The sequence below is a fragment of the Chaetomium globosum genome, genomic scaffold (assembly GCF_000143365.1).
Source record: "Chaetomium globosum CBS 148.51 scaffold_5 genomic scaffold, whole genome shotgun sequence".
In the NCBI taxonomy this organism is placed as follows: Eukaryota; Fungi; Ascomycota; class Sordariomycetes; order Sordariales; family Chaetomiaceae; genus Chaetomium; species Chaetomium globosum.
The window spans coordinates 173,528-197,611 of record NT_165980.1 but is presented as its reverse complement, the minus strand read 5'-3'; the positions used below and the strand labels follow the sequence as shown (position 1 = coordinate 197,611).

The 24,084-nt window shown below is 55.3% G+C and overlaps 8 protein-coding genes across 8 annotated transcripts in view; 4 read left to right on the top strand and 4 right to left on the bottom strand.

Moving 5' to 3' along the window:
• Positions 1–65: 65 nt before the first annotated feature.
• On the bottom strand, positions 66–2,077 carry CHGG_06886 (uncharacterized protein; the record flags this gene model as incomplete). The annotated part of the gene is made up of 3 exons (XM_001224541.1): positions 66–1,112; positions 1,216–1,442; positions 1,528–2,077. The coding sequence occupies 3 exons, from the start codon at positions 2,075–2,077 to the stop codon at positions 66–68; spliced, it is 1,824 nt and encodes a 607-aa protein (XP_001224542.1).
• A 1,841-nt stretch (positions 2,078–3,918) lies between these two features.
• Positions 3,919–4,392, bottom strand: CHGG_06885 (uncharacterized protein; the record flags this gene model as incomplete). Its single annotated transcript, XM_001224540.1, has 3 exons — positions 3,919–3,974; positions 4,160–4,303; positions 4,389–4,392. 3 exons carry the CDS (start codon positions 4,390–4,392, stop codon positions 3,919–3,921), a joined length of 204 nt encoding a protein of 67 aa, XP_001224541.1.
• Positions 4,393–4,652: 260 nt separating this feature from the next.
• On the top strand, positions 4,653–4,909 carry CHGG_06884 (uncharacterized protein; the record flags this gene model as incomplete). Its single annotated transcript, XM_001224539.1, has 2 exons — positions 4,653–4,829; positions 4,892–4,909. The coding sequence occupies 2 exons, from the start codon at positions 4,653–4,655 to the stop codon at positions 4,907–4,909; spliced, it is 195 nt and encodes a 64-aa protein (XP_001224540.1).
• Positions 4,910–7,406: 2,497 nt separating this feature from the next.
• CHGG_06883 (uncharacterized protein) lies at positions 7,407–12,334 on the bottom strand (the record flags this gene model as incomplete). Its single annotated transcript, XM_001224538.1, has 8 exons — positions 7,407–7,987; positions 8,246–8,264; positions 8,439–8,761; positions 8,842–8,926; positions 9,227–9,604; positions 9,707–9,765; positions 10,056–11,896; positions 11,994–12,334. The coding sequence occupies 8 exons, from the start codon at positions 12,332–12,334 to the stop codon at positions 7,407–7,409; spliced, it is 3,627 nt and encodes a 1,208-aa protein (XP_001224539.1).
• Positions 12,335–13,194: 860 nt separating this feature from the next.
• On the bottom strand, positions 13,195–13,973 carry CHGG_06882 (uncharacterized protein; the record flags this gene model as incomplete). The annotated part of the gene is made up of 2 exons (XM_001224537.1): positions 13,195–13,637; positions 13,847–13,973. The coding sequence occupies 2 exons, from the start codon at positions 13,971–13,973 to the stop codon at positions 13,195–13,197; spliced, it is 570 nt and encodes a 189-aa protein (XP_001224538.1).
• Positions 13,974–14,876: 903 nt separating this feature from the next.
• On the top strand, positions 14,877–19,344 carry CHGG_06881 (uncharacterized protein; the record flags this gene model as incomplete). Its single annotated transcript, XM_001224536.1, has 7 exons — positions 14,877–15,001; positions 15,194–16,361; positions 16,438–17,119; positions 17,185–17,311; positions 17,367–17,737; positions 18,069–18,462; positions 18,591–19,344. 7 exons carry the CDS (start codon positions 14,877–14,879, stop codon positions 19,342–19,344), a joined length of 3,621 nt encoding a protein of 1,206 aa, XP_001224537.1.
• A 1,576-nt stretch (positions 19,345–20,920) lies between these two features.
• On the top strand, positions 20,921–21,617 carry CHGG_06880 (uncharacterized protein; the record flags this gene model as incomplete). The annotated part of the gene is made up of 2 exons (XM_001224535.1): positions 20,921–21,194; positions 21,331–21,617. 2 exons carry the CDS (start codon positions 20,921–20,923, stop codon positions 21,615–21,617), a joined length of 561 nt encoding a protein of 186 aa, XP_001224536.1.
• A 1,315-nt stretch (positions 21,618–22,932) lies between these two features.
• Positions 22,933–24,084, top strand: part of CHGG_06879 (uncharacterized protein) — a gene marked incomplete at both ends in the record, with an annotated part of 2,412 nt that continues 1,260 nt past the window's right edge. Inside the window, 2 exons of the mRNA XM_001224534.1 lie at positions 22,933–23,547; positions 23,740–23,828. Of these exons, the coding sequence (XP_001224535.1) occupies positions 22,933–23,547; positions 23,740–23,828 (704 nt within the window). The remainder of the gene's footprint in view (positions 23,548–23,739; positions 23,829–24,084) is intronic.

Sequence of the window (24,084 nt, the reverse complement as noted above, 5' to 3'; positions counted from 1 at the left end):
CTTTGAGAACTTGCCCCACGCTTACAGGTAGAACTCTGTCGCCCGTTGTCTTTCCATTGCCAGCCTCATCGCGGTAGACTTGGCCTGGGGTATTTGGGAGTCGGGTGTGCGTCCTTGCTTCGACGCTCTCTGGGCTGCTGCCTTGGCATCTGACCCCAGCGCGAAGTCAATCTCCGCTGGTATCCACAGAAAGTTGACCGAGTTCCCTCTTTGTCGGTGCAGCCTGGCCCAAGTCCCTTCTTTACGGATGAGCTGGTTGCGGCCACGATTCCCGAAATTTTGTTGACCATCTCGGCCGCCTTCCCTCGATCGGCTTCGAGCGTCGGTCGTAGGCGAGGTACCCAGGGCGGGACGGCGTATTCCTGGATTGTCTCCATCCGGTCAACTCGTACTCCTTCGGCCACGCGGGCAATTTTCTGCAGCGGAGATACGAATCGTACGGTGGTCCGGACTTTCTTCATCGCAAGGGGATGCGTTCCGGGCAGCGTGTGGATGTTGATCCACAGACTGGCTGCTGCCTGGGCGTGTCGTTCTCGTACGGGGTAGATGCTCGCTTCAGCTTCCACCACGGCTGTTGCCGCGGTTCGAAAGGCTCCCGTGATGGCCAGGGCCCCGATCTTCTGCGCCCTGTTCAGCCAGCTCAGTGCCTTTTCCCCGCACGCATGCATCCAGACATTGGCAGCGTAGTCCATGACCGGGGCTACTGTCGCAACAAATAGCTGCCTCGCTGTCCGCGGGGAAAGCATCTTCAGCCTCTTCAGGGCCAGAGCGGCTGCGAGGCCCTTAGCTGCCGTCCTAGCAATGTGCTGCTTGTAGCGGACTTCGCGATCCATCACGACACCTAGGATTTTCGCACTTTCCTTCGGTTTGACCACTTCGCCTTTGACCGAGAACGGTTGTTCTGAAAATCGCTCCATGTTCCTCGTGAAGTGTATGATGGCTGTCTTTTCGCCTTCAAACTGCGCACCGCTCCGTTTCTCCCAGTTAAGGGCTTTGTCGATGATAGCTTGGATTCCAGTGCGGTTCGACTCCGCTGACGGGCCCGTTACCCAGGCAGTGTAGTCGTCCACGAAGGCAATTGCAGCCTCCGTTCGCGTCGATCTTGTGCTGCACTAGGTCGGCGTTGAAGAAGAGGAACAACACTGGAGACAGCGGCGATCCTTGCGGAAGACCCGCTTGGGGCAGCTCTTGCCGTCCAGATGTGAACCCGTTTACGGCAATGGTCGCTGTGCGCTTGGAGCAGAAGGCGTCGATCCACTTGACCAGGTGTTCAGGTATCCCTCTTGCCTTGAGCCTCTGGAGAAGCCTGTCTTTGAAGACCCCATTGTATGCGCCCTTGACATCGAAGCTGACCAGACTGAGCACTTTCCTAGCTCTCCATGCTTTGTAGATGTGTTCCTGAAGCAGAAGGAGAGCCTGTTCGGTCGAGCGTCTCTTCCTGGCTCCGAAGTGGTTGGCGGGTAGAAGGACCGCAGGTCTCCACAGCATGGGATAAACGCTCCGCAATGACTGCCTCTAGTATCTTACCTAGCGTGGAGAGCAGCGAGATGGGTCTCCAGGACTTGGCTAGAGTGTAATCGCTCTTCCCTGGCTTCTTCAATGGGATGATCTTGGCATTCTTCCACTGGCTGGGGATGTCGCCGTCTCGAAGCGACGTCCGGAATAAATGGAGCACCCTGTCTTTGACCACTGGCCAGAGCTGTCTCCATACCATTGCCGGTAGACCGTCTTCCCCGGGCGCCTTCCATGGCTTAGCGGACAGGACCTTTTGTTCTATCTCCTCCATTGTTAGGTCTGGCATGTGTACCGGCGCCCGTTGAGGTCGTTGGCCCTCGTCTTCGATTCTCGCTGGCAAAGGTGGGAAGAAGGCGGTGAGTAACTCCTGCGCTTGTTCTGCTTTACCCTCCGTGATGGAGCCATCGGGTCGGACGAGCGGGGGTATCTTATCGCCCATCGTGCCGCTGCCGGTTTGCAGGTACTTCGTTGCTTGCCAGATGTTAGCGTCATCGGCCAGGAAGTCGTGCCAATGCGAACTCTTCTGTCTGCGGATGGCGTCATGGTACTCTTTGGCTGCCATCCTAGCTCGTTGTTCGAGCTCTGGTGCTGTTTGCCCAATCCTACGTCGAGATCTCGCCTGGTTTCTCCAAAACGTGTATGTCCCCACCAAACCGGGCCCAATGCAGCGTTTCCGAGGGCACAGAGGCAAGAGAGGCTCTCTTTTTCCTCCAGTTACATCAATCAGACTGTCAGACAATTGCATCACGAATTGAAGCCTCGTATCAGTGACCTTGCTTGCACTACATTGCGCGCCCTGTTCAGAAGTATTGCTACTCTGGCTGTTGGATTTCCAACAACATGCGGTAGCATCACCGAGGGGCAGCCACTCGGAGGTGCTTCTGACAAATTTACAGGTTTTCTACGGTAGTCCAAGGGTAAACTTCTCACTCCCTTTCCCCAACGGTTCGCCTTGCTCCTCTTAGTCGCCACATGATTCCAAACCACCCGCATAACCCCAACCGCCTCAACGGCGAACTTAGTGACAGCCCGGTTTCCGCAAACGTTGTCCCCGACAATGCGGGGTATAAGTACCAGCTCTGTCCACAACTCACGATTCGCGCGTCGCATATTTACTCCCCCCAATACAACACGGGCAAGCACAACACTCACCATGTAGATCGTCCCGGCACCGAGGATCCCAGTTTCGCGTGCCGGACCTTACTTAGGTCACCCCCGGGGTGAGTTTGACGTTTAGCGGATTCGGGTATTGGGGCTTTTTACACTGTCAAGGCACGTCTTGTCCTTCCGAAACAATTCAGAGATAGTAACTCTCACACACACTTTATGTCTGCCGAAATCCAGAGTGAGCCACTGAGAGCCTTTGAGTAGCCCAGGCTTTTTCTCCAGGCCTGGGATGTCGGCCATGACGAACTTCCCGGTGAAGCTCTTGAGGCAGAGGAAGTGCTCAGAAAAGGATTGAGTCGTTGTTGCAGCTAAAGCTGCACCAGCTGAAACTAAGAATTGTGGGTGGGCTTGTGCACAGGCCAACCTGCAGGTGCCAACAGAAGCTGCACTGTTGCAACCCCGACGGAAACAAACCGAATGGGGTGGGCGTTGGTGACGCCGGCCCGCTTCGATTCGGGTTAGCGTTTATCAGTGATCCCTGGAGCCAAATCTTCAAAGTTTGGCTCCAGGGATCCACAAAGACTGACATTACTCTCTACACGGCGGCAACTCCAAATGGAATTAAGATACCAATCCTACTTGCGGAGCTCGGGCTGGAATACAAGGTACGAGACTTCGGGGTCAGATCGGGCAAGGGCAGTTGGAGCATTTCCGAAGTCAGTCTGCGAGAGATCGCTGGTTTTTTGTTTGCTAACAGTTCTTTAGGATACGTAGCGGAGAAGATTGAATACCCCATCAACCGCTACGATGCTGAACCCCGTCGCCTCTCCCGCACAATGGACACGCACCTTGCCAAGTCTCCTCATGGATATCTGGTTGGTGACTGTAGGGAATACCAGGTATCGTGTCACGAATTGGGACCAACTGGGGGGGCGCGGGTCGCCCCGTAGCCAATCGCTTAAGTAACCAACCAGGAATAACTAACTAACTAACGAGGCTCTGTCAGGCTCTCTCAGAGCCTGAGAGAGCCTGGAAGAAGAACACCAATCAGGTCACAGAGCGGCTTGCTCTATCGACATCACAGGGAGCCCGGCTCCCTGGCGCTCTGAGGGAGCCTCAGAGAGCCACAAAATGTAGCCAGTATATAGTCACTCGTCTAAGGAAAATGAGTAGGTGCTCCAACAATCTGAAAACTCTTCACTTGGCCCCGACTATCTGTTCACTATCACTTCATGCTTTCCCAATTTTGCCAAACTTCGCTACGTGGCTCCGTTGACGAAGCCAGATTGGAGTCACTCAAAGGGCATCAAATATAACGGCGCCGACTTGGTAAACGTGAGCGTCGCCAGCCGCTTCAAGCCAATGCCAGTTACCGCCACAGCCATATCCGAGTCTACAGTACGCCCGAACTGGTGACCAAGAGGGGCAATATCCCAGAGGTCCCGCCATGTTGTTTCCTGCACCGAGTCCCGCCCAGGCTACCAGGGGTCAACACAACCGCGGACATGAGGATGTGGAAAGGAGCCAGAGGACTTACAGGATGGAGGCGTGATAGGAATAATCTGGACGGGCCCGACTGTAATGCCGGGGGTTATCTCGACCCATACGCCCAGCGCCGTCTCGACCCATGCGCCCATTCCTTGCATAAGGCCATCGGCAGTGATGTCTTCGAATCCACCGGCTGGGCATGTCCCGGGTGCTTATTAGCTTCATCGGGCCACGGCGAGTCACTAAAGGTTTAACAGCGGCAGGAGTAAAGAACTCACACATGTTTGACGAGTGATGGCGATGAGAGAGAAGTCGGGTTTGTTTTAGGCTGTCGATAATAGGTGATGTTGAAGAGAAGGGGGATGATGATGGGAGGTATGAAAAGAATGGATATTGCCGTGGGTATCGAGCCCTTTTTATGGGCAAGCAACCCACCGGCACCGACTGTTAGCGAGGAGCAAGTTGAACCTGATGGCGCTCTCTGAGTCCTGCAGAGCGTGGCCAGGGCGGTGATAAAAAGCAACTAGCACGCAGAGTCCCACATGATGCTTCTCTATTCTGTGGAACAAGCAACTGGGATTGCAGGGGACGGGTACACCTCTCGCGTTGCCTGCAAGGGGGAAACTGACCGGCCGACCGATCAGGGGCGTGTCCGTATGGGTCTCCTCAAGAAACCTGCCGACGGAGGGTGGGGGGATGATTCGCTGATGGGCGACAAGGTCCGTCTCGGTCGCGGGCTCAATCTTCCAAAACTTAAAGTTTCCATAAATTTCCGTAACAGGTATCGCCTTTACGTTGAGTGGGGAGTGGGCGAAGAGCTGCAAGCCACGGTGTGTTGTCCAAAGGCACCGGGGCGGCCGGGAGAGACGATGGCTTCCAAACCAGCGAGGTTGGACCACTTCAAACCGGACGAGGATCGCCGGTGAGCGGGGGGGTAGGTGAGATGGCGGGCGGGATCATGCATGAAGGTGGTGGGCGTGGAAAATAGATTGTGGACGAAGTTGGCTCTGAGCACGATATGCGGCTCACGCGGAGCTCGCGAGGCAGGGCGACGAGGTAGGGTCCGAGGTAGGGTGGGTGCACCATGGTCACTCTTCTCGCATTTTCTATGGGATGTGACATCCCAGGCCGCAGCCCACCCGAACCTTGTCCGTTCTCTTGATCTTTTTGGCTTGCAACCACGGCTACCAATTGCTGCTTGAACAGGGGTTTGAGCAGTGTGCCCTTGCCTGCTCTCACCGAGCAGGGGTCGGGTGAGTTTTGGGGTGTCAAGCGCGGTGCGCCATGGTGCCGGTTGGTGCTCGCTTGCAGGGGTCACAATTTTGTGATCGTGGTGCGCCGACAAATCGCCTAGGTATTTTGTCCAACTTGCATTTTGCCCCACACTTTGTTTCGCCTGTCTAGAGGTACTTGCGCCGCTGGCACTTTCCGTGGTCCCAGTTGTGTAAAATGTACGTGCACTTTACACGGCAAGCACGGGTATACCACGGTTCCCACCCCAGCTCCCGAGTACCGGACAATCTCGCGAAACTGGAAAACCCCTTAGCCTATTAGGGCCTAGTGTCGCGCGGACGCCCACCAATTGAAGCCCTCAGGGTTTGCTGCAGTTGAGCCACACAGCCACATCTTCTATCGCAACGCGATGGCTCCTCAGTCAATTCTCGCCAGCGATGCTGGCGAGAGTGGGCCGCAGCTGGCTTTGGCTGCACCAAGACAACCACTGCAGCCAACTTTGGCCAATACGGGAGGAACAAGCTGATCAGGGGCAGCACTGAGGACAATTTTGGCTGTGGCTGAGATCCACTGACTGCATGGCTTCGATTGGCGAGCGCCCTCAAGGCACTAGGCCCTAATAGGCTAGGTTTTGCAGTTTCGCGAGATTGTACGGTACTTCATGTCTGTTCTTTGGGCCTCAACCAAACGGGCCGCCAATGTCTCATTACCAAGGACGGCTGCCACACCCAGGGGGGTGAGTTGCGTAACTTGGGTTGCGGCTGGGAAGTTGGCAACGGGTGGACGCCGACCTTGTACTCTATCGGCCCTGCGGTCGACAACTTCATCCTGGCCCCTTGAGTACGGTGTAGCCACCTGAATTTACCGCCTGGGCAGGGTCTGCACCCGCCTTGACCAACGTTTCAACCATGGAGCAACTGTCCCTCTCACGGGCCACCACGAGTACAGTCGGCAGCATGTTTCCATGGGGATTAGTAGACCTTCGTAGGCGCTGAAGAAATCTCATCACTTTCCGACCCGGCCTTTGCGGGAAACGCTGCGGCTGAAGAGCAAGCGTGCCTAACGCTGTCAAGTCGAAGTAGGCCGCCAACCCCAGTAGAGATTACTCTCGGATCAGGCCGGAATTGGAAACGGCAAAGGAGTTGTAAGCTTTGACCCATCTGCGCCTGGTCAGGAATTCCTGCTAGAATATTGGCCGGTTCAAGTTGAAGAGGTTCTCGGGAGGGCTGGACACTCAAGCAGCGTAAACGAAGCCGTACCCTGTAGCGTACTCCAAGAGTGGAACTGAACTAGACTCGCATCCCACGATTCTTGAGTGTATTCAGTCGCGGCGAACGCCATCTCTAGCGTCTCCAAACATTGCTGGGCCATGCCAAGGTGGTTTTCATCCACCAACCGTGACGTCCCAGGCATAGTTGATCGGCTTGTCACTTTTGTCAGATACTGCCTGACCGAGAGGTGCACGAAAGTCACGCCTTTATCGTGGTGGACCTACATTGAGTGCCTCCGCTTGACCTGTCAAGCTAGAGGAATCACTCACAGACCCGCCGCGCTACTAATACACCTGGTTCAAAATGGCGGAAGCTGTTGGGAATGTTCCAACGCGTGCCAGAACCACGGTCATACCGGGGCGACAGAAACCTTTGGACTACCTTACTGTACCGCACACAGATATGATAAACATCAACAAGTTTCAGATGTTTCACGACATTAAGAAAGGGGAACTTAAAAAGAGGTAGGTACACTGTCGAGACACATTACAACACCGGAACATACCAACATGGAAAAATCAGGTAATTGTATAGTGAGTAGAGCCTCGCTCTAATTATCTGACTCCGGGGACATTCTCAAGCGATGGTCGGGGGTTCCAACATAAGTACACATAGCAGCCCGAACCCCTGTTTTTACACTGACTGCTCTGTAGGTCGGTAGCAGGGCCTCAACTGCACCCTCAGCCGCAGCCGCCACCGGGACTTCTTCTCCATACTAGGCGTCATCACGCCCTCCACAACCCCACGCAGAGCAAGCCACCACCAAGCCCACCCCCACTACCGACCCCAAACCTAAGCACAAAGCCTCCTCACCCGCCTCCCCCTTGCCTCCAGCAACTCAACCACCTCATCCCGCTCCGCCGTCACCTCCGCCAGCTTCTGCTTAAGCGGCTTCTCCGCCTGCTCCACCCGCGCGGAAATCTCCCGCTCGAACAGGCCGTCGGACAGCTCGGACAGCTCGGACTCGGTGTCGCTGGCTTCGGCGTCGTCGTTGTTGTCGTCGTCCTTCTCGATCGATTCGAGGATGTCCGGGTCGGCGGTCGGTGTGGGTGGTTTGGTGGAAGTTTTGGGTCTTAGGGGCGGCTGGTTTCTCCTCCTCCTTCGCCTTGTCAGGGAGTGATGATAGTGTCTGAGGCTGGTGGGGGCTTGTTGCGGAGGGCGATGCGTGCGGAGCGGCGGGGGCTGGTGGTGGGTGCCTTGGTGGCCTTTGTCTTGCTGACGGACTTCCTTGGACGCTGGGCCAGCGGCTTCGAGGGTGCGTTGGGGGTTACTTCGGCCAAGGGCGGGTCGATGCTGAGGGGGGGTGTGCTCGGCTCGCGGGTGCGGCTTCTGGTGTTGTGCCCTGGTGCCATAGTGTTGGATGTTGTTTGGGGCTGTACGGGTGTGAGTGAACAGTTGTTTTCAAGAGTCTTTTGGGAGAGCGGTGTCTGGTAGTTCTGGTTTCAAAGAGTAGACGGAATGCGGTATGTGTCTGGGCTTCAAATAGGAATATGAAGGGACGGATAGAATTTGAGTTTGCATGACGTTTTTGTTCTCTCACAGAAATAGATTGATTGAGACGAGTACAAATGGGTTTCTCGTCGATTCTTGCCAGCTTTTGGCGAGAATAATTAGGGGAGACAAAGGTTTACGAGGTCTGAGGAGTTGGGACTGGATTCAATAGAGTTTTTTTTGGCGCTTTCAGTCTCAGACAGAGGGTGCGAGCCATTGTCGTAGCAACTGGGAAATACGCCACTTTTGCGACGATTGGGATGTTACACGCATTGCTTACATTTGGCCTCAGTTAGGTCTTCAGCTGCAAAATCTCTTGATTAGTGGCTCTACCTCGCCATCATTCGGATCCCCTGCCGAGATCTGCAACGCATCTTTAACGCCTGCCAAGCTCATCCTCGCCGTTCTTGCCCGCGAGTGGATCAGGAGTGACGCTACCCGGACCACGTTCTTGATGCGCCGCCCATCCAAAGGAAGGGTGCCGAGTGCCTTGAACTCGTTTGGCGTAATCTCATGGTTGGCTTGTCCCGCAATCCCTGCCCAGATGATGGCGCGGCCGTCGGCCTCGGGTCGCTTAAACTCGATCCGAATGTGCATTCTCGAGTAGAATGCTTCGTCAAAGTCACCTAGACCGTTCGTGGCTAAGAGAAGGATGCCTGATTGATATTCGAGTAATCACAAGAGAACTATGCGAGGTACGTTAGCGACGATTCAGTTCAGGGGTGGGTGGACTTACTTGAGACAAGGGCATTCCTTTCCAGACTGTCCCCGCTTCGTCGAGCCATGAACGTATCCGCTTCATCAAACAACAAAATGGCCGCCTATCGTTGAATAGGCTGAAAGATGAGGCGCAGTCCCTTTTCAATGTTGTCGATTTTGAGTCCCAGTTCGCCCCCGGTTGTATAATACAGCGGGCATCAAGCTTTCCGCCACTGTTTCTTTCAATATCGCGTCAGCCGCGACCAAGTCAGAGTGACACTTGTCAGGGACAGTAAACGGGGCTTACCAGCAGTCATCGTTTTACCGCCTCCAGGCGGCCCGTGAGGGAGGAAAACAAGGCCCTTGCCTTTTCAAGCCACAAAATCATCGAATCCCGAACCAGCATTCCGATGCTCACCCACCAGCTTCCAAATCGAATCCTTCTGCTTCTGATGTATTTGAAGGGCGGCATATGCGTTGGGATTCCACTGAATCTCGGAGATGGCGTCCATCAGGTAGAAGCCCCATGTTCGATTGCTCATGGAGAATCCTGGGATGATAGGCGGCATTGTGATGAGCTGTAGGTCGGTGATGGTCTTATCCGTGGGTCCGGTCTGCGACGAGGAGGCTGAAGGCGACGCCGGTTTCTTGGCGTCGGTCTTGAGGGACTCCCGAATCGCTTTCGAGAGCTCCAGTCCCGCATGGCGGTCTTCGCCGCCCTTGATCTTGGTATCCCGGGAGGCGCATTCGATAGCTCCTCTGACCCAACCGATCCACGAAGAATGGAAGAAGGGATTGACCTATCCATCCGGACATGGTCACGATAAGCTGGATTCTCCTCGATGAATCCAGGGGGGTCGACTACGACAGCGCTGCTCTCAGATCAGTCAGATCAGACAGACCCTCCTGATCTGATCGGATTGATTCCCTCGACCCTTGGACTGGACTGGACTGGATTGAACTGGACTGAACTGACATACAAATGCAGCTATTCGTAACCCTGCTGCCCCTTAATCGATCCCCAATCCGGCCTGCTGCCCTTCATGACTCCTCCGATGACGATATCGCCGTTCCTAAGCCAGTTCTTCAGCATCTGAAGCATCTCGATAGTCTCCCACTTCATTGCATGCCTCTGGGAGCTCAGAGTAAGCCTAGCAATGCTGAAGGACCTCTCGCAGTCAGCTGCCATGGCTGGAATAGCGAGAATGTCAAGGGCCATCTGAGACAGCTTTGGGAACTGAGCCTTATTACTGATCCACCATTCAACCGGATCGACGTTGCCCCCGACCTTCATGTTGTAGTACCGGTCAATCTCGTCCTCGTTACCATCTTCATCGGAACTGACTCCGCTGTTGACGAAGGCCTCGTAAGCATCGTCCTCCCGGCCTAAATCTCGACAGACAGATCGACCCTGAGGCTGGGGATCATCAGAGCTGCAATACCAGCGGTCAAAGTATTCCTTGAGACCATCTTTCGCAGCAACGAGCCACTCATGTTGTTCGGGATCCCTCCACCGACGCCGCAGCCACCGAAGGCCGAGATTTGGATTCAGAATGATAGCTGCAGTGAACAAAGGGGAATCCGCAAGCTTCGTGTAGTACTCGTCAAGTTTCTTCCAGGCATTGTTGATGCTGGCCCGAATGCTGGCCCGCTCTCTAGCTTGGAGTCTAAGCAGACCGTCGCTGTCGGGCATCGTGACGTACTCGTCGCGGGCATGAGAAGGCAGGGCCCCTTCGTTGAAGCGCAGCCGCCGCGTCGATCGAAGCTGCGATAGACTGGTTGGTTGATTACGCGCTAGATCCGCCGAAGCTTCAGCTGCTCGAGCAGCTTCAAGACCGGAATCCTTGTCGTATAGAGTCTTGTAACCTTCAAGATGTCCCAATACATATTCCATCCCCATTAGAACATCTGAAAGTCGACCACTTGTTCCAGACTGCCCCCATCCCTGGGTCTTTATCGTCAGTTTGTAGAGTGGTTCTAAGATCGTCTTGATCTCGATCAGGGCCTTCCAGTCGTCGGTGGTTAGTTTGTCAGCATCAGGGATCCGCTTGTCACCATCAGATTCAAGATCAAGCTCCAAGATAAAGCTGTTGATATCATCCCTCTTCCTGACAGCCCTCTCGATCATCAGGTAAGTTGAGTTCCAGCGCGTGCTGTTGTCCTGCTTGAGGCCAAGGTCCCAGGTCGGCTCCTCTGACAACAGATAGTCGTCAGAGGTCTGGGCTTCCTTAGCATGCTGTCGGAATGCCTCGGATCGTTGCGGCGACGCCCTGATGAACTTGACGATATTGTGAAGCTTTCCAACAGGTCCCTTTGCTCTCCAATGTGCTAGTTCAGCCTCGTCGTCACTCCAAAGGGAAAGGGTATAAGCATCCCTCTCGAAGCAGGTAGCATCCTGGCCAAAAAGGAAAGCCTGAACAACAAGATTGAGGACATGACCGAAGCATCGCATTCGACGCGCCTTGATATCTCGGTCGGTTATGGTGGGATCGAGGGATCGATATAGGGCCTTGAGGCATGTGTCGTTGTTCCCTGCATTGTCGGCGACGCAGACACCCACCTGCTTCCCAATTCCCCAAGCCTTGAGAATATCCTGGATCGTGAGCGCGATGTAATTCCCAGAATGCTTCCCTAGCTGCCGACGGAAGGCTAGCAACCTGCTCTGGGGCATTTTCTTCTGATTGATGAAGTGCCCAAAGACTGAAATCATGGCTAGGTTGTTTGGAGAGGTCCAAAGGTCGAAGCTAATATGAATCTGACTGAGGGCTTTCGTCAGGTCAGCCTTGACCGCCATCATCTTCGACTCAAAAACCTCCTTGATATCCCTTCCAATTGTCGATCTACTGTGAGGGAGCTCTTGGGCGAATCCAGGGTCTAGCTGCTTTAAGAGCTCCTTGATGTAGACGCTCTCAAGAGCAGTAAAGGGCAAGTCGCCGTCGACAATATAGCCTACTAGAAGCTCCCGGGCCCGACTGATCTTCGCTTGTGGAATGCTGGAAGGGGTCGATCGGTTGCTAGCCTCTCGCTGGATGTCAAGGACGGTCATCTCGTTGTCTGGCCGGCTGGGGCTGTCCTCGGCGATGTTGTGGGACCTGTAACCGTTAGCAACGTGATTAGAACAACGGCAAGGGCTATGCTAGCCTTAGAAGGTGTCCCTGCGAGGCCGAGGTTGATTGAGCGCTGAAAAACTGGGGCTTGCCGTAGGCATCGCAGCGTCGACAGCACCAGACATCCTGCTTGACCTTTCCTGTTGTCGTCAGCTCCGTTAGGAACCAACCCTCACGAGTAATCCAGGAACGACGGCCACGGCTCTTCTTCTTGTTTAGAACACCGCTAATGACGAAAGTTCGGCTCCCCCAAACGATCTTGTATGGCTCGTCGGTATGTGTGACGGTTTGCTGCGCAGCTTCGTCGTACTGCTTCGCGATGGTGCGCAGTCGAGATCGAGGGCGGGGGAGGAAGACTGCTGCAACGTTGTTGGCATTGTCTGCAGTAGAGGCTGCGTAGCTGCTCTGTGCAGCAGTCGACATTGCGAGGTTGGGTTAACTTTAACTGGCGAATCGGATCAGCCTCAGTGGTCGTCACACACACGCGCGCGCGTACAAACAGTGGACAGAGCGACGCGCGGAATCCGCAATTTAGCGCTAGACAGGGCTTGTTCTGGCCCGGAAAAAGTAATACCCGACACATTCATCCACCTCTCTATAATTAACACTCAAAATGAAGGGATTCGGTGCCTTGACCAAGGGCCAAAAGTATGGTATAGATAACAATCAGATTATCAGATTTGTAAGGTGCTCATCTGATCCGACTGATCTGAAGAAATGGCCGATCTGAATCGACTGGACTGCTCTGGATTGATAGATCTGATCTACAATCTGATCTTTGAGCAGCGCTGGACTACGATTCGGCCCTTGCACTGTAGCTCTCACCGTCAGCGCACTCTCTCCACGCTCGGAGGACAAGATCTGGGACTCCTCACCTGTGAATTTGGGGTGGTGTAGAAGACCCCAGGTGTCTGCGTACTCCCGTCTGTTAGATTGGAAAACCCCCCTTGTCCCGTTGGCAACCTCCCAGAACGGCCCGTCATAGTGGCAGTGACAGCCCAAGACGGTATGATTTCCTTGGCTTTGTTGGTACTAGAATCCTCGCACAACCTCTTGTACTCTGTCCCTCGTATCTTCAGAGCTGATAGTAGGGCTTTTGCTTCAGGGTGATGCGAGAGTGGATAGACCGGGAGATCCGTGGTCCGTTTGATCTCGGTGAAAATCGTTAACCTTTAGCTTAGCAAACGCAGTTCCAAAAGACAAATTGTCAAAGGCCGTGTAGCCCACCGTAATCTCACAGTAGGGCTCTTTGTTATTGTAGAGCAGAACTTGACACCACTGGACTACAGCCGCCCAGTACACCTCGACTGGGTACAGTACAAACGACGATGCGGAAGGATAATCAGCGATCCCGGAATAAATATCACGCGGAGGAGCTCAAATGTGATTAGCCCGTTCGGTTCATGGGCTTGCAGGCCGTCGAGGGTACGCGTCAGGTAGTCGGTTTGGAACGTCTGCAACAGCTTCAGCTCTCCACGCAATTTATCGTCAACGATATCGGAATCCAAGGCCACCAGTGCCCGAATGCGGTTCTGGCAGTGGTACAGCTCGACATAGGGCTCGGGAATGATGATGGGGTTCTTGTGCAAGTTGATGTTGACATAGTCCCCCGCGAGGGCCGCGAAGGCGGCGCGCAGTGTGGGTGACTGGATCTCCAACCGTGTCGTCTTGGCCACACCACCAATGTTTTCGCCGTGCGGCGCGATGCGTCGCCGAAGCGGCCTTCCTTATGTCGTTGCTCATGGGGATTCTCTCCGGTCCGATACACCTCGGCAATGCTCCCCCACGAATACCTATGTTTCCTGCGTCACATCTTCGAAATGGGCCCGATAGCTGTTAGGCTCGTCGTCAACCGTGGCCTTCAGCTTGGCGGGGTATGCAGCCAGCAAATCTTCGAATTCGCTCTCGTCGTTCTATAAGCTGCCCATCATGTACCCGAAGGCGAGGCCTTGGTGGTGTTTGGGACTAGGAGGCTAGAAGATGCTAGGGGGACAGGCTTATCGCGGAGCCAGGGGCGGAGATAGAAAATTGGAGAATTAGGGATACGGGTTGACCCATACATTGGGCCTGCTAGTAATCGGCGGACTGGTCGTCGGCTTCGTGGTGGGCGAGCGCATCAACGGCGTTGACCCTTTCAACGTCAGCATGTTCTGCTGGGCGCTTGCCGCGTTCCTCCTGCTCGTAGCGAAGGCCATCCGCGTTGAACACTGGCCGTGGAGCAGCTTCCTACCCGGTCAATTCTCCTGTCGCTCCTTTAGCGAGGTCGTCGCCGTCACGGGCGTGAACCGGCAGATTCTGCTGGTCATCCTGCTGCGGCTGGACAACCGCATCTACCTGAGAACGCGGGGCCCCTTCCACTATTTCTTCCGGGGGAGGTCGGACGACGCGGGGGGGGTTTTCAATCGACGTGCCGATTCGCTGCTCCACGGCGATGGAGGGCGGGCCGATTCCCATCAAGGTGCTGACGGACTGGGGGCCGCGGCTGGTGTTTATATACACGCACTCGAGGGCGACTTACAACGTAACCGAGCACTCGAGCTCACACTCTGGGAGGGTCCATTGTCGCGATGTCACGCACCCGTCGTCGTGGGAGGGTGATCTTCCATGTTATCGTCTGTCGGTGATGGGCAAGACGGTGAAGTGATAACCGCGAGGGTACTAGGGGTGTTTGAGCGAGATTGTTATTTTTGCGGAGAACGAGTACTGTTATTCCATCTATCCCGGCCTGGGAAACCCACACCCCTACCAGCCGGCTCCCTCCAGTATCGCTGTCCCCCTCCTGTATAAATTAACCCCCTCTGCTTGTCAAGGGTAGTCCTCCCTCTTGCTCGCAGCGAGTCAGAGCAACTTGGCCCACCCCTGGCTCGCCCTTGGCTCATCCGACCGGTTTCAAGCGGCCGAAGCCAACCACGCAAGAGTGCAGGGGGCACTTGGACTTGCAACATTCCACCATTGGGTCAAAAACATGTACAGCCCCCTAACCGGTGTCACCCCACGGGAAAAACAAGAGACACCGAAAAATACAACGGACGCGGAGGCCGATGAACCCAGGAGGAACGACGCTCTGCGTTGTCGCGAATTTCACGGGAAGTTAAACTTTTGAAAAAGTCGAGCGGCACTGCCGAAGGACGGCGAAATGGCGGGGTCGGCGCAGGACCAGATCGTGGTCGAGGTGGCGGACCAACCATCCCCGCTGAAGCGACCGAGCCGCGCCCCGAAACCGAGTGCGAAAGTTCGCGAAGCAATGCAATCGATCGAAGACGCAACCACCGCGTCGAGAAGGACTACGAGCGATGCTACGCGGACCGCCGCTTCGAGAGGAACGCGCGCGCTAGGAGGCGGGAATGCGACCAACAGCGAAGTTGGGACCGGGAAGACAGCGCTACAAACACTCCTAGAGGTGCTCAATGCACAGCGAAACGAGATGCTCGATACAATCATTGAACTACGCGACGTGGTCAGCAAGCAGCAGAACACGATTCAAGAGTTACACCATCAGCTCCAGGAATACCAACGTCAAATGGAATGCGCCCTAGCGAACACAAAGGCACAGCTATCAGAGGAGCTGAGGCAAGCTCGAGACCAGATCGACGTCCTTATACGCAACCCGGTATTCACGGCCTCGTCCCAGCCAAGCGCAAGAGCATCGTACGCCGAAGTTGCTCGCACCCCACCATCAAGCCAACCAAGCGGGGTGCGCACCCTCTCCTCGTCGAACACGACACCCTCATCCTTTACCGACACGCTGTTCTGCACCATCGACACATCCAGAGTGGAGGAAAACGAAAAGAACAAAGTCCAGGTGGCGGATGTCAGAAAAGCAATCGAGGCGGAGGTCCGGACACTGGAGAACATGGGAGATTGGCGCTGCGCTGCGGTTGTAAAGGAGGCCCGGAACCCGGATCGGGTCAAGGTGGTTTGTAGAGACGAAAACGAGACCAGGATTGTCAAGGATGCAGCACAAAAGATCACTGTCCCGGGCGTACGGGTGCTGAGGGATCAGCTCTACCCAGTGAGGATCGACAATGCCAACCGCACAGCGGTCCTCGACGCCGAGGGGAACGTTTTACCAGGGGCGATGGAAGCCCTTGGTACAGAGAACGACGTCAACATTGCCAAGATCGCCTGGCTCAGCAGGAAGGATACAGGCAAGGCCTACGGCTCTATGGTCGTCTACGTGACGAAGGGCAGCGAAGCGAGGCGACTTCTAGACGGGCGTTACTTCCATCTGGCCGGAGAATCCGCTTACACGACCGTGTTCGCGCCCCGGGAAGGCCCAACCCAGTGCTACAGATGCCAGGAAATCGGCCATAAGGCCTTCGCCTGCAAAAAGCCGCAAAGATGCGGAAGGTGTGCGGAACAGGGTCACCACCACAAGACGTGTCAGTCCGTGGTCCTGAAGTGCGTGCTATGCAGAGGACCACACGAGTCATTTAGCAAGAACTGTCGGGTACGCTGGTTGAACAATGGGGCCCAAGACGCTTAAGATCCTTCAGTTCAACGTCCGCAAACGGAGAGAAGTGCAGCAGAGTCTGCTAAGCGACGAGGGACTCAAGGACTTCGCAGTGCTGGCCATCTCCGAACCATATGCCAGGCTGATCGAAGGCTCGGTGACGACGGTCCCAATGAGTCATCACAACTGGACGAAGCTGATACCAACGACAAGACGAGAAGCCACGTGGCCAATTCGGAGCATGCTATGGGTACGAAGCGATATAGAGGTCGAGCAGATTCCAGTGCCGTCGGCAGACCTCACCGCAGCACGCATCCGGCTCCCAGACCGGGCAGTGCTGTTGGTGTCAGTGTATGTGGAGGGTGGTAGTGACGAAGCACTGGAAGATGCAATGAGGGAAATTGACCGACTGATTAGGAGGTTTCGAAACGGAACAGGGACGAGAACGGATATCATCCTGGCGGGCGATTTCAACCGCCACGACCAGCTTTGGGGAGGGGACGATGTCTCACCACGGAGACAAGGCGAGGGAGACCGCATCATCAACCTCATGGACGAACACTCCCTCTGCAGCCTCCTCCCAAGAGGCACGAAGACGTGGCAGTCAGGCGACATTGAGAGCACAATCGACCTGGTACTGGCCTCTGCAGAACTAGCAGACCAACTACTCAGATGCACGATTCACCCCTGCGACCATGGCTCAGACCACAGAGCAATCGAGACAGATTTTGACACCACGGTGGAGGACCGTCCCAGTGAGACGAGGTTCCTCTTCAAGAACGCGCCCTGGACGGAAATTAGGACGTGGTGGATTCGGCAGCAAACCTCGAACGCATCCCCTGGGACGGCAATGTCCAGCAGCAGACGGACAGGCTCATGGCAGCGGTAACCGAGGCGGTCTACGGCCTGACACCTAAAGCCAAGCCCTCACCATACGCCAAGCGGTGGTGGACAACGGACCTGACACGGCTTCGCCAGACATACACGTTTTGGAGAAACCAGGCGAGATCTCGACGTAGGATGGGGCAAGCAGAACCAGAGCTCGAACAACGAGCCAGGATGGCAGCCAAAGAGTACCATGACGCCATCCCGCAGACAGAAGAGTTCGCATTGGCACGACTTCCTGGCCGATGACGCTAACATCTGGCAAGCAACGAAGTACCTGCAAACCGGCAGCGGCACGATGGGCGATAAGATACCCCCGCTCGTCCGACCCGATGGCTCCATCACGGAGGGTAAAGCAGAACAAGCGCAGGAGTTACTCACCGCCTTCTTCCCACCTTTGCCAGCGAGAATCGAAGACGAGGGCCAACGACCTCAACGGGCGCCGGTACACATGCCAGACCTAACAATGGAGGAGATCAGAACAAAAGGTCCTGTCCGCTAAGCCATGGAAGGCGCCCGGTGGAAGACGGTCTACCGGCAATGGTATGGAGACAGCTCTGGCCAGTGGTCAAAGACAGGGTGCTCCATTTATTCCGGACGTCGCTTCGAGACGGCGACATCCCCAGCCAGTGGAGGAATGCCAAGATCATCCCATTGAAGAAGCCTAGGGAAGAGCTGAATACTACTCTAGCCCAAGTCCTGGAATGACCCATCTCGCTGCTCTCCCACGCTGGGTAAGATACTGGAGGCAGTCATTGCGGAGCGTTTATCCCATGCTGTGGAGACCTGCGGCCTTCTACCCGCCAACCACTCTCGGAGCCAGGAAGAGACGCTCGACCGAACAGGCTCTCCTTCTGCTTCAGGAACACATCTACAAAGCATGGAGAGCTAGGAAGGTGCTCAGTTTGATCAGCTTCGATGTCAAGGGCGCATACAATGGGGTCTTCAAAGACAGGCTTCTCCAGAGGCTCAAGGCAAGAGGGATACCTGAACCCCTGGTCAAGTGGATCGACGCCTTCTGCTCCAAGCGCACAGCGACCATTGCCGTAAACGGGTTCACATCTGGACGGCAAGAGCTGCCCCAAGCGGGTCTTCCGCAAGGATCGCCGCTGTCTCCAGTGTTGTTCCTCTTCTTCAACGCCGACCTAGTGCAGCACAAGATCGACGCGAACGGAGGCGCAATTGCCCTTCGTGGACGACTACACTGCCTGGGGTAACGGGCCCGTCAGCGGAGTCGAACCGCACTGGAATCCAAGCTATCATCGACAAAGCCCTTAACTGGGAGAAACGGAGCGGTGCGCAGTTTGAAGGCGAAAAGACAGCCATCATACACTTCACGAGGAACATGGAGCGATTTTCAGAACAACCGTTCTCGGTCAAAGGCGAAGTGGTCAAACCGAAGGAAAGTGCGAAAATCCTAGGTGTCGTGATGGATCGCGAAGTCCGCTACAAGCAGCACATTGCTAGGACGGCAGCTAAGGGCCTCGCAGCCGCTCTGGCCCTGAAGAGGCTGAAGATGCTTTCCCCGCGGACAGCGAGGCAGCTATTTGTTGCGACAGTAGCCCCGGTCATGGACTACGCTGCCAATGTCTGGATGCATGCGTGCGGGGAAAAGGCACTGAGCTGGCTGAACAGGGCGCAGAAGATCGGGGCCCTGGCCATCACGGGAGCCTTTCGAACCGCGGCAACAGCCGTGGTGGAAGCTGAAGCGAGCATCTACCCCGTACGAGAACGACACGCCCAGGCAGCAGCCAGTCTGTGGATCAACATCCACACGCTGCCCGGAACGCATCCCCTTGCGATGAAGAAAGTCCGGACCACCGTACGATTCGTATCTCCGCTGCAGAAAATTGCCCGCGTGGCCGAAGGAGTACGAGTTGACCGGATGGAGACAATCCAGGAATACGCCGTCCCGCCCTGGGTACCTCGCCTACGACCGACGCTCGAAGCCGATCGAGGGAAGGCGGCCGAGATGGTCAACAAAATTTCGGGAATCGTGGCCGCAACCAGCTCATCCGTAAAGAAGGGACTTGGCCAGGCTGCACCGACAAAGAGGGAACTCGGTCAACTTTCTGTGGATACCAGCGGAGATTGACTTCGCGCTGGGGTCAGATGCCAAGGCAGCAGCCCAGAGAGCGTCGAAGCAAGGACGCACACCCGACTCCCAAATACCCCAGGCCAAGTCTACCGCGATGAGGCTGGCAATGGAAAGACAACGGGCGACAAGAGTTCTACCTGTAAGCGTGGGCAAGTTCTCAAAGGGCCATGGACGCAGCACTACCAGGCAAGCACACGCGCCATCTCTATGACAAGCTGAAGCGAAGGGAGGCCTGCGTATTGGCGCAGCTCCGAACCGGAATGGCGAGACTGAACGGTTTTTTGAGCAGGATTGGGGCGGTCGAGTCAGACCTTTGTGCCTGTGGACAAGCGAGGGAATCAGTGGAACACTTTCTTTTCCGATGCGTGAGATGGACAGCTCTGAGGGAAGACATGCTGCAATGCACAGTGGCAAGACGAGGAAGCCTCTCGTTCTATCTGGGAGGGAAAGCGCCATCAGATACAAGGCATTGGTCACCAGATATGAAGGCAGTCCGGGCGACGATCAAATACGCAATGGCAACAGGAAGGCTGGAGCTGAATGAGGAGGAGAACCTAGACCAGTCACAGTAGAAGAAGCCGACACTCAACACCACGAGTCTCAACCACGAGCCTTAACCAGCAGGTCCCGCTTTAGCTGCTGAAGATAGGACGCTGAACAGTTGGAGAAAGTAGACTCCAAGCTGATCTGCTAACAACAACCAAGGCAAGAGGTAAATGGTGCAGCGAGAAAGAGGGAAGAAGTAGGGGGCTTGTACGAGTTAAAGGCAAAACGATTTGATCCGAATGTAGTTAGCGTGCTAAGGCCCTATAGGCCCAGTGCCTCCGGGCGAAATAAATTCCATCCATCCATCCATCCATGTATTCCATCCATCCATCCATCCATCCGTCACGTCCCCGTGCGGGGACGTAACTCTGGCGTAGATATTCCGACAGTATCGTAATAGCATGTAAAGATAATAGTAATACAGGGTCCAGGGAGGGTATCTTGGGACTCGGGGAGCCAAATGGGAATTTAAGCCGGGGTCGGCCCTAACATAGAAGTCCACCCCTAAACTATCCCGCTACTACTTCGCTCCTAGTTATCAAGGATATAGTAATCTCAAGGTTGCCTTAGTAGTATATCTCCTCCATCTCACCACGCCCTAGTAGATCCACTCGTCCACCTTTCTGGCCTCCACAAGCACTAACAGTGCCGCCCTTCCTGTATCCGAAGCCGAAGTGTCGGACTCGAAACGGAAACCGGCTCCCGTCGGGATGGCGTATGATACTCGACTTCGACTGGCCAATTTCAGGATACATTTTTAGATCATGGCCCGTGTGTGCATCTCTAGGAGTCTAGGCTCTCTGTGGCCGGGCGAATGGACGGACACTGACCTCATCATGATAGGTTTCGACAAGGAAATGGGGACTTGGAAGAACTGGGGACTTTTGTCGTCGCGTTACGTCACGTCACACCATCAACGATTCAACACCCGTATTCTGTTTTAATCCATCCGTGACTCGCCTCAACCCTTAAGTTGCATTCGTGTTGTGGTCTTGCGCTCGTCACCATCAAATGTTAATACCTCAACATGGCTCCCCAAGATACCAAGTCAACCTCGAGGATCGCCATTGTCGGCGTTGGCCAGGTGGGCGGCTCCGTTGCGTATGCGCTTATCCTCGGGTCCGCCACGTACGAGCTGCTCCTGGTTGATGTCAAGGTGGACTTGCGAGACGCCCAGGTCCGCGATCTTTCTGATGTTGCTTATGCCGCCGGCGGCACTGTACGTGTGCGTGCGGCCACGCATCATGAGGCAGGCCAATGCGACATCGTGGTGATTACTGCAGGGTCCAAGTACAGCTTAGGTTAGCAAGGATCTAATTATTGAAAGAAAGTTGAGGAGAGAGACTGGGAGAGAGAAGTGGAGGGAGGAGGCCTTGACCTTTTGCTATTGCTATTGCTTCCCTCTCCTCTGCAGCCGACTAATACCATTTACCTCAGGCGAAACCAACATTCAGCATATGCATCGCAACGTCTCGGTGATCCGGAACGTGGTGAAGGCTATGACGCCGTTCCGATCCGACGCCATCGTCCTTGTCGTGTCCAACCCCGTCGATCTCCTCACTTCGGTTGCCCAGGAACTCAGCGGGCTCCCCAAGTTCCAGGTCTTTGGCTCGGGAACCTTCCTCGAGTCGGTGCGGCTTCGTGGTCTGCTGGCAGACAAAACCGGAGTACGTCTGGTGCTACTGACAGTACCGATTGCTGGAATCACCTTCACTTTACAGTAGTTTGGGCTGTGCTAATTATTGCCGTCTTTACTTAGGTGGCTGTTAATTCAGTCCAACTGTCCGTGCTGGGCGTGCACGGCAGTTCCCAGGTCGTCGCATGGTCGTCGGCAACTCATCAATGGCATCCCGCTCCACAAGGTAGTCCCATCCGATGGCTTTCGGCCACGACCAACTGGCAGCAGAGTGCAAAGAGAGAGCAGAGAGCATATTCCGCACCAAAGGTGCCACGCCGTTTGGCATCGGCTCTGTCGTGGCAAGCATCTGTACTTCTGTCAGCTTCGACCGGGGGGATGTCCAGCCCATCAGCCACTTCCAACCCGAGTTCGGCTGCTGTTTCAGCCTGCCTGTGGTTATCGGGAGGCAGGGAATTATGAAGACGCTCAAGGTACCGCTTGAAGCGGAGGAGAATGCTGCTATTGCTAGATCAGCCGAGAGGGTGAAGCACATGATGGAGAAGCTTGGAAACTAGCGTCGTCTTATAGAGAGAAGGACGGTATCTAGGGTAATAACACCCTCTGTATCGCCCTCTGGCTTTCTAACTAGTAACGAGGGGACATAAGGTCACGAGCTCCAGTCTTAGTTTCTTGACTAGGCTGTAATTATATCATCAGTTGCCCGAAACCAATTACTTGGCCCAGGATCCTAAGTCCTCCCGGTAATTAAGCTGTAACAATTGCAGGACCGAGTCAACGGGGAAGGCCAAACACCACATCACTAGGCGTTTGACGGTATCTCGTCCTCCCCCGCAGGCCTGCACTGGCAGCTGGGCGTCATGACCTCTGGAACCCCCACTTTCGATAGAGGTCGGGTGGATCTGTAGGGAGGCGAGGAGAAGGCGTTTCTAGCATTTATTTCTCTGCCAAGTTGGCCTAGTACCCGCTCAGCACAGGTTCGCCACCACGGTACGCCAGTAGACCAGGTCAGGTTTGGATTCGATCAGCCCAATGCGTATGCCACAGTCTGGTGACCGGTCTGATGACACCTCGGGTCGTCATTTGAACATTCGGGTCCGACGAAAATGACGCAAGATGAGGAGACTAGGTGTTATTTCGCCTCCAGCCTATCGCCACGCAAAGGCTGGCTGGCTGAAGAACGGACCTTCCGGCTAGAAGGGACCCAAGGGGGACTGGCATGACCGAATGTCCGTCGATAATGTTCGAACTGGCCTTCCTTATTTCCCCAACGTAGGTGCTCATTGTGCAGGCCTCAAGGCTCATTTATATTTGAACTATCAGCCTCCCGCACAAGCCCATAACACTACATGTAATTCGCGGCTGGCATAGCTCCTTTTTCTTAGTGTATATTATGTGCAATCATGGCGGGACATGGAGTCTCCAAGATGAACGCCACCAACACTGCCGGTGCTATGGTCCGTGGTTTCGAACATCTGACGCGCAGTGATGTCGCCTTAGTCGGCGGCAAGAACTCCTCCCTCGGCGAGATGATCGGTGGCCTTGAAGCCGAGGGGATCGCCGTGCCACCTGGTTTTGCAACAACTTCGGACGCCTATTGGCAGTACATTGACGCCAACGGTATTCGGGAAAAGATAGCTACGCTGATCGAGGAATGGCAATCGGGGAAAGCAAGTCTTTCTGAGACGGGCCATGCGGTGCGACGTCTGTTCCTCCGTGGTACCTGGCCAGAGGATGCGGCAACCGCAATCAAGACCGCTTATCGACAGCTTTCGGCGAAGACGGGAATTGAGGACCTAGGTGTTGCCGTTCGCTCTAGCGCGACAGCCGAGGACCTGCCTGATGCAAGCTTCGCCGGCCAGCTCGAGTCTTATCTGAACATCACGGGTCAAGATGCACTCCTGGATGCGTGCCGCCGCTGCTATGCTTCGCTCTTCACCGACCGAGCCATCAGCTATCGCCAGACCAGAGGGTTCGATCACATGAGCATCGCACTTTCGGTTGGAGTGCAGCGTATGGTTCGCTCTGATGCCAGTGGCTCCGGCGTCATGTTTTCCATCGACACCGAAAGTGGCTTCGACAAGATTGTGATTATCAACGCGGCCTGGGGACTCGGAGAGAATATCGTACAGGGAACGGTTAATCCCGACGAATACCAAGTCTTCAAGCCGCTCTTGGAAGACACCAACCTGATCCCGATCATTGGGAAGAAGCGTGGCGACAAGGCGGTAAAGATGATCTACGGCAGCGGAGAAATGCGAACCCGCAATGTTCCCACTTCCAAAGCAGAGCGAGCCGCGTTTGTGCTTAACGACGACGAAATCCTTCAGCTAGGCCGTTGGGCATGCACCGTTGAAAAGCACTATGGGTGCCCGATGGACATAGAATGGGCCAAGGACGGCATCACGGGCGAACTGTTCATCGTCCAAGCTCGGCCGGAAACCGTACACTCTCGCCGTGACTCGGCCATATTCAAAACTTACAACGTCGGGAAGAGGGGCCGTATCCTCTCCACCGGCGTTTCCGTTGGCAATGCGGCCGTCTCCGGCCGCGTC